The sequence below is a fragment of the Nannospalax galili genome, unplaced genomic scaffold (genome assembly GCF_000622305.1).
Source record: "Nannospalax galili isolate Female #2095 unplaced genomic scaffold, S.galili_v1.0 scaffold1154, whole genome shotgun sequence".
In the NCBI taxonomy this organism is placed as follows: domain Eukaryota; kingdom Metazoa; phylum Chordata; class Mammalia; order Rodentia; family Spalacidae; genus Nannospalax; species Nannospalax galili.
In genome coordinates, this window is record NW_008335437.1 from 220,316 (window position 1) to 232,564 (window position 12,249).

At 43.8% G+C, this 12,249-nt stretch overlaps 1 protein-coding gene across 4 annotated transcripts in view; it reads left to right on the forward strand.

Moving 5' to 3' along the window:
• The window catches only part of Tenm2 (teneurin transmembrane protein 2), a 307,755-nt gene that overhangs the window by 145,425 nt on the left and 150,081 nt on the right, over positions 1–12,249 (forward strand). For all 4 annotated transcript variants that reach the window (XM_029562084.1, XM_029562085.1, XM_029562086.1 and 1 more), the window contains 2 exons: positions 2,167–2,362; positions 6,783–6,884. In XM_029562084.1, the coding sequence (XP_029417944.1) occupies positions 2,167–2,362; positions 6,783–6,884 (298 nt within the window). The remainder of the gene's footprint in view (positions 1–2,166; positions 2,363–6,782; positions 6,885–12,249) is intronic.

Genomic DNA, 12,249 nt, shown 5'->3' on the forward strand with positions numbered 1-12,249 from the left:
GTCACACAATTCCTGCATATTCCATTCTTGAGATTTCTTAAATTTTTCATAATCTTTGCTTGAGTGGTCTAGTTTGTCCACTTTATCTTCTAGTCTTGATACTCTGTTTTCCATTTCATTCATCCTATTGGTGAGACTTTCTCCTGTCGTTTTTAATTGGCTTACTGAGCGTTTCACTTCCTTCTTCGTTTCAGCTTGAGTATTCTTAAATATTTCTAACTCTTTTCTGAATTCACTCAGAAGTTTAACCCCATCTTCCTTCAGTTCTTTGATTTCTTTGTGTGTTCTTTAAATTCACTCACTGAATTATTTTATCATGTTTATAATTGTTCTTTTGAGTTCCATGTCCTGCATTATCTCTAGGGTATTCTCATTGTGCTCCTCTAGAGAACTATTGGTATTTGGTGGGGATATGTCATTTGGTTTTTCATGTTATTATTTTTTTTCTGTGACTTTGACATGTGAATTTCTTTTGTAGTTTCTGATTCTTGTTTGAGACTCAAGCCTTCAAGTTTAGGTCTGCTTCTTTTTGTGAACTTTATGTGTCTTTGTGGTTTACTTTTGGGGCATGAAAAGCTGGTTCCTCTAAGCTTCCAGTTCTCTCTTTTGATTTTATATTGGAGTGGCCAGATAGTTTTTGTCTTCAGGAGTTCCCACAGAGGCCCAAGTCAGATAAGGATCAGATGCTCTCAGGCTTTCTCCTAAGGTCTGGATCCCTCCAGGAAAGATTTTGGCCTCAGTAATTGGGGTTTGGACTGGCCTGGGAGCCGGGCCCAGGAAAGGTGCTGGTCTAGGGGAGCTGGTAGCCATGCCACCCATAGATGCAAAGGAAGATGAGGTGGGAAGCAGCCCCAAGGGCTCCCAGGGAACTGCACGGAGGAGCTGGGTTGGTTCCAGAGAGAGGCCTGCGGGTTAGAGAGAGCCAGCCTTTAATTTTTAGATAATCTAAGGCCAGGCACTATGATGGCATAGACAATGGAGCTGAGTATATCTTTGTCCAAGATTTTACTCCTCTACTTAGGATCTGTGTGACCTTAGACAGGTTGCTTGACTTTTCTGAGCTTCATTCTCCTATACCTGTAAAATATGGACACAGATTGGGGCATATCTCTGCCTGTAAAGTATTTGCCAGGCCTGGGAAAGGACCTGGGTTTGGTCTCCAGCACCACACACACACACACACACACACACACACACACACACACAGTTCCAAAATAGACTTTTTCTAAGAACTTAAAAAATAAAAAATAAAAAAAGAGGCTGGTAGTCATAGCTAATGTGCTTGGTGTATGGTAAACACTGTTGCTTATATCATTTTAATTCTCATAAGAAGCTGTTATTTTTGGAGTTTTGAAGATGGGGAAGTCGAGGCACAGACAGATGAAGCTGGGGTTGCAGACAGGTTCCCTCCCAGACTGTCTGGCTCCACCGCCCTCATTTTAAGTTCCTCTCCCATTCCATTTTCTCATAGGAAATGGTCAGTATGTGGCCTCGGTCCACAGCTCCCTCTCTGAGTCTTCTGGGGAAATAGATACACTTTAGAATTCATAATTTAAATAATTATATGAAGTTACACTGGTAATATATTGTGTACCAATGGTATTGTGTACTGTCCCAGTGGGGTCTGAAACAACAACCTACATCTCTTATAAACACACACAAAGTAAAAGTGGAGGAGTTTAAATGTTTGGGAATGTCAGGAATACAGATGAGAGCTTATAGCCTAAGGTAATAAAATGAATACTAATTGGGCCTGGGGATATAGCTCAGTAGAATGAGTTCAAGGCCAGCTTGTTCTATACAATGAATTCCAGGCCAGCTATAGGAAAACCTTGTCTCAAAGGGACCAAATAATAATAATAATAATAATAACAACAATAATAAGAGAGAGAGAGGCTGGGATTGTAGCTTAGTGGTAAAGCACTTGCCAAGCATCTGCAAAGCCCTGTGTTCAAGCCCCAGTATCATGAAAAATAAATTAATAATGACTTTTATAAGTATAATAAATGGTAGCTGCTATTACTGTCACAACTTGCATGCCTTGTTTTTAGGTATGAGTGCATAGTAAAAAGTAGTTCTCTGTTAGCTGGTGGGCAGGAGGGTGGTACAGGCCTAGGGCACAGGACCACAACCAGCTTCATATGTTGCCCTCTCTCCCCTCACCAGTATGACTTCATGGAGCGCCTGGACGGGAAGGAGAAGTGGAGTGTGGTGGAGTCACCCAGGGAGCGCCGTAGCATCCAGACCCTGGTGCAGAATGAGGCTGTGTTTGTGCAGTACTTGGATGTAGGCCTGTGGCACCTGGCTTTCTACAATGATGGCAAGGACAAGGAGATGGTTTCCTTTAATACGGTTGTCTTAGGTAGGTACAGGGTCCCTCAGGTGAAGCACTGGGAAGGGTAGGATGGAAATATTGCAGCTTTCTGTGGAAGATGCAGTGTCCCTGAGAATGTGTGTTGCATACGAGGCCGAACCATAATCCTGCATAGTCTCCCCAGTGTCACCCACTCAGACTGGCTCTGACTGTCCAGGAATTCCACATAAACCTGCAAGAGGCACCACTGAGCGTAAGGATGCTGGCAAGTGTTTGGGTCACACAGCCAAGGCCAAGTACTAAATACACAGCCTGAACACATAGCTGGACTTATAAAAGCTTCCCTTTCCTGCTCATAAAGCAGAAGGAACAACAGTGCCACCTCCCAGGATCCTGTCAGGAATAAAGAAAGCTTTTACATCTCTAAGCGTGTAGTAGAAACAAGAAATACTGGCCATGAACATCAGCTCTGACCTTCACTTCAAATTTGAGAATATGTCAAAATTAAAAAGAAGTTTTTTTAACTTAAACTACATCAGGGAAAAGATAAAGACACTTTTAAAGTCATATTTATTCCCAAGTAGACAGATCTCAAATGCTTTAATTAAACACTTGTCACTTTGGGCATGTTTTAGGCCTGCTTTTCATTAACAATGAAGACAAAAGCTAAGGTTTATTCCAAAATTGCCTCTGCTCTGTGCACTTACACCCCTAGAAGCGTGCTTAGTTGAAAAGAATCACATTTTCTACATAAACCCTCAGAATCTGAACATTGAAAGAAGCTGCAGTCACCATTGTTGAGGTTATTTTTCACTGGGTTTTCATCTTCTGCTGATGAAAATTGATATGCACAGAAGCTCTGTAAGTCAGCAGGTGTCTGACCCATTCCACAGAGGAATAAACTGAGCTCCGGGTAGTTAACTGAGACCAGGGAGTTATCCTGAGGGTCCCAGAATGTGGGAATGGCCTGGGTTTCTGGGTCTTGTCCATCATCTTTCCATAGCATCGGTGCCACCTGGTCCCTCTTAACTGTGGGTCTCAAGATTCACTGGACAGGTCTGGATTGAATCACTTCATGAGGAAAGAGCTCAGGGACAAGTTCCAGATTTTCTTTCCCACATTGTAGCTGAGCAAATTTTTGCTCTCCCTGAGCCTCAACCTCATGTCTGGGAAGAGGCAATGACCACATCCTAAAGGCTAATGTGAGAATCATTGTGTATGGACTATGCCTGGCCTGCAGCCAGTGCTCATGGATGAGAGCCAGTGGTGACTTTTGAGGAAAGCACCTTGAAAAGCTGTCTATCTCCTGACTGCATTTATAGAACTTCTCTTTTGGCCTCATGGGTTTTATCCAAGGGATTCCCTAATTCTTGAAAGATCTATGTAATCAATCCTGAAAGTCAGGTAGCAATTCTTTGTCAGTGACCACATTTCAGAATTGTATAAAATCATAGAGTTTAGGTAGTGACCACAGGACTAAAGTTGATCTTTATTCCCTTTCTAAGGAAAGACCGGCCCTCCCAAGGCTAACCTAATGTTCAAAAGGAGGCGTTGGCACACTGTAGTCCAGGGGCCCAATCTGGCCCAACGCCTGTTTTTATAAATAAAGTTTTATTGGCACACAGCCACATTCATCTGTTTGCATGTTGTGTGTGGCAGCTTTCCCACTGTAACAGCAGAGCCGAGTGTTGCAACAGGGACCATATGGCCCACCAAGCCTAAATAGTTACTATCTGTCCCTTCACACAAAAAGTTTGCCAACCTATGCTCCAAAGCCATGTCACAACTTAGTCTAGCAAAAGTCACGGAAGAAGCTTCCCACAGATGGGAAATCTCTAGGGTGAGGTTAGGTCCGGGGGGGGGCGGTGTAAAACAGCGGAGACTAACTCACAGAAGGAAGACAGTAGAAGACACATTTGAAACTAGTTTGAGATGTTGAGATTTTTATAAATCTTTTAGTTTAAGAACATGACAAGAAACGACTTTCTTTTTGTCACCTGGTGTTTAAATTCTGAAAGCTTGATGTGTACATGACAGGGCAGGCAATGTGCGAGAGCTGGCTTAGTTGTGGGAGCTTAGAGAGATGGTTACAACAGCAGTGACACAATAGTGGACCATATTCCCAACCCAGCAGTGTACCATTGGCACCGTTCAGCTCAGCCAACCCACAGAATAGCCCCAGTGATAGGGGCTGCCACTGTCTCTCTACCCTCTAGAGGTAGAGGACCCCAAGGGTAGGAAAACTGAAAGGACTTGTCCAAGGTCACACAGTCAGTGAGAGGTAAAGTGATGAAGCCATAATGTAGACTTCCCAGAGCCTCTGCTCTCAATCACAGATTTCTGTGATTTCCCCTTCTCCTGAACCAACAAGTTTCTGGGGCCCAGCTTACCTCATAATGGCATCTGCCTCCATTTCCTCTGTCTGCATGGACACAGACAGGTGATGGCGGAGATTACCCCCACCCTAGCCATTACCTTCCCTGCCTGTCAGAGTTGGAAATAGCAATTCTCCCCGAGAGGATTCCTCTCATCTGGACTGTAGCTCAGAGAGAAAGTCAAAGGTAATCGGCCTAATAGTTGGGCAGACATCTTGATAGAGCAATGATAGTAATTGGCCTGAAATGTGGGAAAAGAACAGTGTTTTATTTGGTTCGGAGGTTCTTACACACACACACCTATCATCAGAACGTTCTCCATCAAGAGCAGCCAGGAGCAGAAAAACACCCGTGATGGGAAACAGGAGGAAAGTGTTAGACGGGTGTTGGGCGACACACTAAGTATACCTGTGGCTCCACTATCTTCACCACAGAAACAGCCGGCTTTCAGAAATGAGTGTCCTTCCAGGGAACAATAGAGGGGCGTTCTGGAGGTACAGCATGAGCCTCTGCTGGGTAGAACCCCAACTCCTAGAACTGGGAGCAACTCGGTGGTGGAGAACCTGCCAGGCGTGTGTGAGGCCCCAGTTTCAAATCTCAGCACTGCTCCAAACAAACACCAAAATAGCAAAAACCTCCTTTGCAATTTGTGGATCTTCCCTCCTCTCCTACTGTTATTTCCCCCATGAAAACATAAACCAAGTAGATGGAAAGGAAGAGCGGAATCGTGTTCAGTTGGGAAAGGGACTGAAAACAGCAGCTCTATTATAATTCAGAACGTCTGTGTTTTCTTTTGTTGCCTTGAAAACTGTAGAAATGCTGCAGATATAAGGGCTTGGGAGAAGTAAATCCTCAGTACCCGCCCCCCCATTGTGGTTTTTATTTTCCTCTTAAGAAAGTACATGCACACACATGAGCATGCGTTCGTGACTGCTCCCCAAGCACCCACTGTATACCAGGCACTGAGAACCTCAGGGAAGAATGAGAGCTAGCGTAATCTTCAGGAGGCTTAAATAGAGGTGCTAGATCCATGCAAAGCAGTGGCAGCAGTGACCCAAACAGGTGCAAAGAAGGTGCAAATCCCACGCTGAAGAAAGGGAGGTAAGAAGCCACTGGAGCTAAATGATGTTGAAACTGGAACAGAAGGATAAATACCCCCTGCTGGGGCCTTCCAGATAGGGAGAGTGTCCAGAGACCTCTGTCCCCTCCTACAGAACCCCTTGCTGCTTTAGGTCTTGAACATGTGAGGTTGAGAAACTGGAAATACTGGTCCCAGAGCTATTCAGTTCCCACAAATCATGAAGCACTTGCACAAACCAGGGAGGCTGAGGGAGCACAGAGCTGCGTGGCACACGCTGCTGTATGTATGGTTTGGCACAGCATGTGGCTCATAACTGTCTTTTGGGTTTTCTTTTTTATAATTCCTAAAAGTAATGAGTATCTTTACATTAAAAGCCTGAGATTAGGAACACCTGATTTCATTTTGAAACCTGACCTTCTATACCTGAGGTTACCATATCTTGAATTGGTGAGGTAATTTCAGGGTGCAGGGTAATAGACAGGAAGGGCATTATGTTTAAAACACCAATATCCAAACATGGGAACTTTCATAGCACTTAAACACAAATGGTTTCTTCTGAAAAAGAGCAAGAGTTGGGGGCTGAACAGATGGCTCAGTGGTTAAGAGCACTGGCTGGTCTTCCAGAGGACCCGGGTTCAGTTCCCAGCTCTTACATGGCAGCTAACAACTTCAGTAACTCTAGTTCCAGAGGATCAGATGGCCTCTTCTAACATTCATGGGCATTGCACAACATGGACGCACTTACATACATGCAGGCAATACACTTTTTTTAAAAAAAGAGTAAAAGTTGCCTGACACTCACCCTGCAGTCCAACATAGGTTGATCACTGGCAGTCACTTCCATGCTCTGCCCAAGACATCCTTGACCTCACGTCCCCTGTTCTTTTACTTTCACCTTCTCATGGCCCTCACTGCATCCCCCATAAGGTTTTTGAAAATGGCAGGTGACTGATCACTAAGTGGCCACACAGCGCACAGAAGAGAAAGTCATTGCTCAATCTCTGTCTTTCAGATTCAGTGCAGGACTGTCCACGTAATTGCCATGGGAATGGCGAATGTGTGTCCGGACTGTGTCACTGCTTCCCAGGATTCCTAGGAGCAGACTGTGCTAAAGGTATGTGTCACCACTTCCCAGCTGTGGGGTGAGAAAAAGTCCCTTGGGGACACTGTGTAAACCCACGCATGCTCAAAGGCTCTCCCTTTGGTAAAGAGCAGATTTTGATATATGACGGCTGGCCAACACAGCTGTAGGAACAAGGCAGTTATCCTTGGCACCGAGGTGTGCTGAGAAGAAAGATTTGCTAAAAATGAGATGGTCGGATTTCCTGTAAAAGCAGAAGTGAATTACCATCACTCCTTTCTTATAATCATTAACTTCTATGTAATGGAAGATTAAGCATCTCAGGGTTAGTAAATTTCATTCATTCTGGCCAGCTACACTCTTAATCTAGGAAGCGCTATTTATCTTGGTGGAATTGGTTTTAAATTGTATTATTAATTTATCTAGACTGCTTTGCAAAGAATGGCTGGGGCCTTGGGATTCTTGGGGGAAAAGATAATTTAAGAAAGAAAATGACTCTCTAAAGAACAAGGAATGTTGGGCTACACACCTGGCTCAAAAGAGACTTTCAGTGTAACCTTGAAGTGGCTTGCAGAAGGGCAGAACAGAATGCCTCATACTTTGACATGGCACAAATACACACACAGATGTTCAGATAAATACAAATATGAAACCGAAACAAAACTTCCAAAGTGTTACACAGTTTTCTATTTCATCCTCTTTCATTTTTGTAAAATACTACATACCGCCTACAACACTGAGTTCACACCTACTGATGGGGCAGTCTAAAAATCGAGGTTGGGAAGTTAAGAGACCTGTTCAGGGAGCTGACCATCCTGGGTTTTCCAATCTCAGCTCTGTCATCGAGTATCTCTGTGGCCTTGAACAAGTCATTCAGCATTTCTGTACTTTGGCTTCCTCATCGGAAAAAGGGAGAGTCACTTCAGGAGATCAATGTGAAGATACACACAAGTAGGGCACTGGTAATCACACAGTACTAAGTACAAGTACCAACCTAGTTCTAAGTACCTCAGGGACTAGTAGGTTTTAGTAGGGCACATTATATGTCAAACAGTTTGATTTTTCTTATTTATATTTTAATTTATATACTAAAATAATCTTTGAATCACCTTTATTTGGATTTCAGTAAACACTTTTCTGTTTTGATATTCTAAGAGGTAATAATCAGTGAATCAGCTATCTAAATAATGACAAAGTGTCAAACTCATGCTCAGGAAAACAATAACCCAGATATTCTCCATATTTCAAGTATTTAATATTTGTAACATGATAAGGGCTTGGTGTTAAGTGAATGAGGCTTTTATAACTTGGAAGCTCTGGCTTTGGTGGCACGTGTGTGAGACCCATTCCTACATGATACCACTTCACGTATCTCTTCCAGCTCCCAACACACAGAAAGGTTTGGTTCACTTATCAGACGCAGAAGGATAAGAACCATGAAGCCCGTGAACAGTTCCCTTACCCATGTTTCAGCAGGACACATTCATGTCCCAAGGCACAGGACCTGTGTGTGAAAACAATGATAGAGACAGAGGCTATAGTTCCTTCCAGTGCTGGCTCAGGCTCTGAGAGGCCCACTGGGGCAGAGGGTGACCCTGCATTGCCATATTGAGTGCTTTTCATAGGGAAGGCTCAAGGGAAGGCAAATCTCAATATCATCTGAATGGTTTTTCTTGCATAATCTAATTTTCCTGGGAGTGAAGGCATTAATAAGAGGAAGGACAGAGTCGTCCTTTTATATGTGGTTGCAAATGGGCTGAACACTCAGCTGCGCAGGCTGTGAGCTGTAAATGTGTATTAACACTGACACACATCGATGCATTATTAATCCTAAAACCCATGTGTGCACTGACTGCACATCCAGTTACTCGCCCTTTCAGATCCAAGTACTCGGCCATTTAAGAACTCTCCACTCTGAATCCATTTGCAGACGCATGACCATTCTGCATTATGGATCCATAATAGAGTGCACATTTAGCTGCTTAAAAGGACTCTCAGTGTTTGTTTTGCATTCGCCACCTGTGCTGTGGCAGGGTGCACCCTCCAAGCGTGCATTAGCCATGGTATATAATTGATCCTTGTGAAACAAATATTGAGTGACTGTGAAGGGGAGTTATTCCTCTCTACTCAATCACTGGTCCTGAAATTGGGCTTTGAACTTGTTGTATATTTTAATTTAACTGTTCATGCATACGGTGGGTAAAATTGCAGCGCTTAAAGAATGAAATTGCCTTCCCTTGGTGCCCACACTTATTCTCAGCAAAGTTAGTTTAAGAGTACTCGGAGCAAGCATCTGCCTCTATACCTCTCCCTCAGTGTTTTTGAAGTACCACACACAGTTCACAGTACTTTGTTGTGAACTATGGAAACTTCTTTTTCTAAGCCCTTATTTCCCAAACTTTGATCTTCAGCGTACCATATCTAATACTGTCTTTCCATCAGTACTTTCACCAACTTATTTCAACAAATTGATTCATGATATAGTACTTTTTTGTTTTTGGTCTTTCTGAGACAGGGTCTCCCTGTAGCCCCAGCTGTCCTGGAACTCACTAGGTAGACCAGGCTGGCCTTGAACTCACACAGATCTGCCTACCCCTGCCTCCCTAGTGCTGGGATTAAAGGCGTGCACCACCACGCCTGGCAATGATATAATACTTTTTAAAAAAAACAATGTCAGTGGGGCTGGAGAGATGGCTCAGTGGTTAAGAGCACTGACTGCTCTTGCAGAGGATCCAGGTTCAATTCCCAGCACCCACATGGCAGCTACGAACCATCCCTAACTCCAGTTCCAGGGGAACCCGACACCTTCTTCTGACCTTCATGGCATTGCAGAACATGGGTGCACTCACATACATGCAGGCAATACACTCATACACATAAAATAAAAGTAATAAAATATAGTTTTAAAAAAAACAATGTCAGAAATAAACATTGAAAGAAGACTAAAATTGGTTGTCACAAATATGAATGAGTGTCCCTTTAAAAATAACTAGATATACATTTCTTCCACCACAGTGAATACTTGAGCCAAGTCAGCTTCTGACTGTTGATAACATATCAAGAATCCAACAGTGAGGGCTAGAGTTGTAGCTCAGTGGTAGAGTGCTTCCTTGCATGAATGCACGAGATGCTCAAGGCCCTGTGTTCAGTCCTCAGCACTAAAAGAAAGAGACAGATGATAGATAGATAGATAGATAGATAGATAGATAGATAGATAGTAGATAGATAGATAGATAGATGATAGATAGATGATAGATAAGGAGAATAAAGATTCCTCTTATCAGGCATTAGCAGATGGGTACTCAGTTCTCTTCTGTTTCTTGCTCCTGCTGTATCTCAGGGTGAGAGAAAAGAATTTCCTTAATCTATAGACTCATTCCCCAGAGAGCTGTAGTTCACGGGAATAAGAGACATAGGCTCTCATGCCTAACCCAGACAGTTACCTGCCCAGCTCCTGTACCTGACCTTAGTACCCTTGTCTTAGGGTACTAGATGATAGATGACAGATATGATAGATGATTTATAGATAGATGACAGATGATAGATAGATAGATGATAGATAGATAGATACATACATACATACATACATGATAATAGATTAGTATAATTTAAACTTTTTTTTATACATCCACTTCCCAGGTAGCACCCTCCCATAGCTTCCCTCCCCCACTAGAGCCCTTATACTCTGATATCCCTGCTACTGTCTGCTGTGTTGTCAGTACCCCCAGCCATTCCCCACTACTTGCCCTTCTGGTGAATCTAGTCAGCCTATCTAGAGGTCTTTGTTTTAGGAGGGTCAGCTGTTCCTCATCTAGCAGTAATCAGTTGTCAATATTCCTTTGGATAAGATTGGGGTCTGCTGTTCATTTTCCCAGTTCTATGCTGGGTTACTATCTGGGAGTCCCTTGGGCCACCCTGACCACCAACTCAAAAGACGGTATTGCGAACTTTTAAGTAACCTTAGATATGAAGACAAACAAGCTACCAAAATAAGAGAATTTCCATAGAATTCTCTCAAATGTCTATAAGGTCAACATTTTAAATTTCCACAGTTCATTTTGTAAACCAGAAATGTAATATCCATGCAAATTTTGGCTAATTTACAGACTTTTATCCACATTTGCCTTTAAGTCCTGGTTAGTCCCGCCGGTGCATCCAACCCATGACAGCTCTTCAGCCTTTTTTTGTAGTTCGTGATCTTGGTGCTTCTGAAGATCATTACTTGGGCACTTCATAGTGCATCACTCACTTTGGACTCGTCTGAAATTTTTTGTGCTTAGCTTGAAGTAATGCATTTTAGAAAGATACTATGTTTCCCTTAGTGCATCAAATCAAAGATGAAGCTCCATCTCAAATAAGAAAATAAAAATGTAGTTGTATGTGTATGTGTGTGTGTCTGGATGCTTGTGTGCTTGTGTGTGTATGGTGTGAGTGTATGTGTGCATGTGTGTGTGTGTCTGTCATTCCCCCTTTATACACAGGCATAGTAGCTGCAAGTTCTAATTCCATTGGTATTGAACATTTTGTCAGTGGATATGACAAGTTGCCACTTACAAACAACTTTTGAGCTGAAGAAGCTCTGGTGTTAGCAGGGAGTGACCAGGGGCTGAGAAAGAAAGGTCGTCAGACTAGCAATAACATGGGGGAAAGGCAGCTGATCCTCAGCCGCCGCTGCCCACAGCAGCATGACCCATCTCCTGGTTGTGGCCCGCCATCATGTCCCTTATTTCTGGATTAAAGCACTGTGGATGCCGTGAGCTCAAGGTCCCCCTCATCACAAATTCACAGCACCTTTGTTCCTGCTCTGACAGCTGTACCCCGAATGCCTTGAGTTCTGCCAGTCTACCAGCACAGGCAGCCAACAAACTCGGGCCCTCCTGCCAGGGGGAGAATTTGCCATGTTAGCAGGCTCAATTCCCATCACATCCAAGTGACCTGGTATGTGTCCAAGTGACAGAAATACAGATTTACTCTCTTGACCTCACACTGCTCCTCCCATACCCTCAGATGTGCGGCGCAGGCGGCAGGCAGCCAGCTCCTGTCTTCTTATAAACCTGTCGGTCTGCGTCAGGCATCTGAAGACATCCTTTCAGGGAGCGTGGGGATCATCAGCACTCATTTGTGGGGCACTCACTCTGCACCCCCTACTGTCCTGGGGCCCTAGAGGCACTGGGGTCAAAATAAATCTGACCTTACTAGGACGGAACATTGGCTGCTTCTAACGTGACATTCCGAGTCCATGGAGGGAACAGAAGTTAATCATTCATTTAGCAAAAGACAATGATACGCCTACTACGAGACTACTGCTGCATGAAGACCCAGAAACACGGAAGCAAAAGGGCCCTGGGTCCTGCTTCCAAGCTTTTAGTCGGACGCTGGGGTGGGGGGTGGGGGGGTC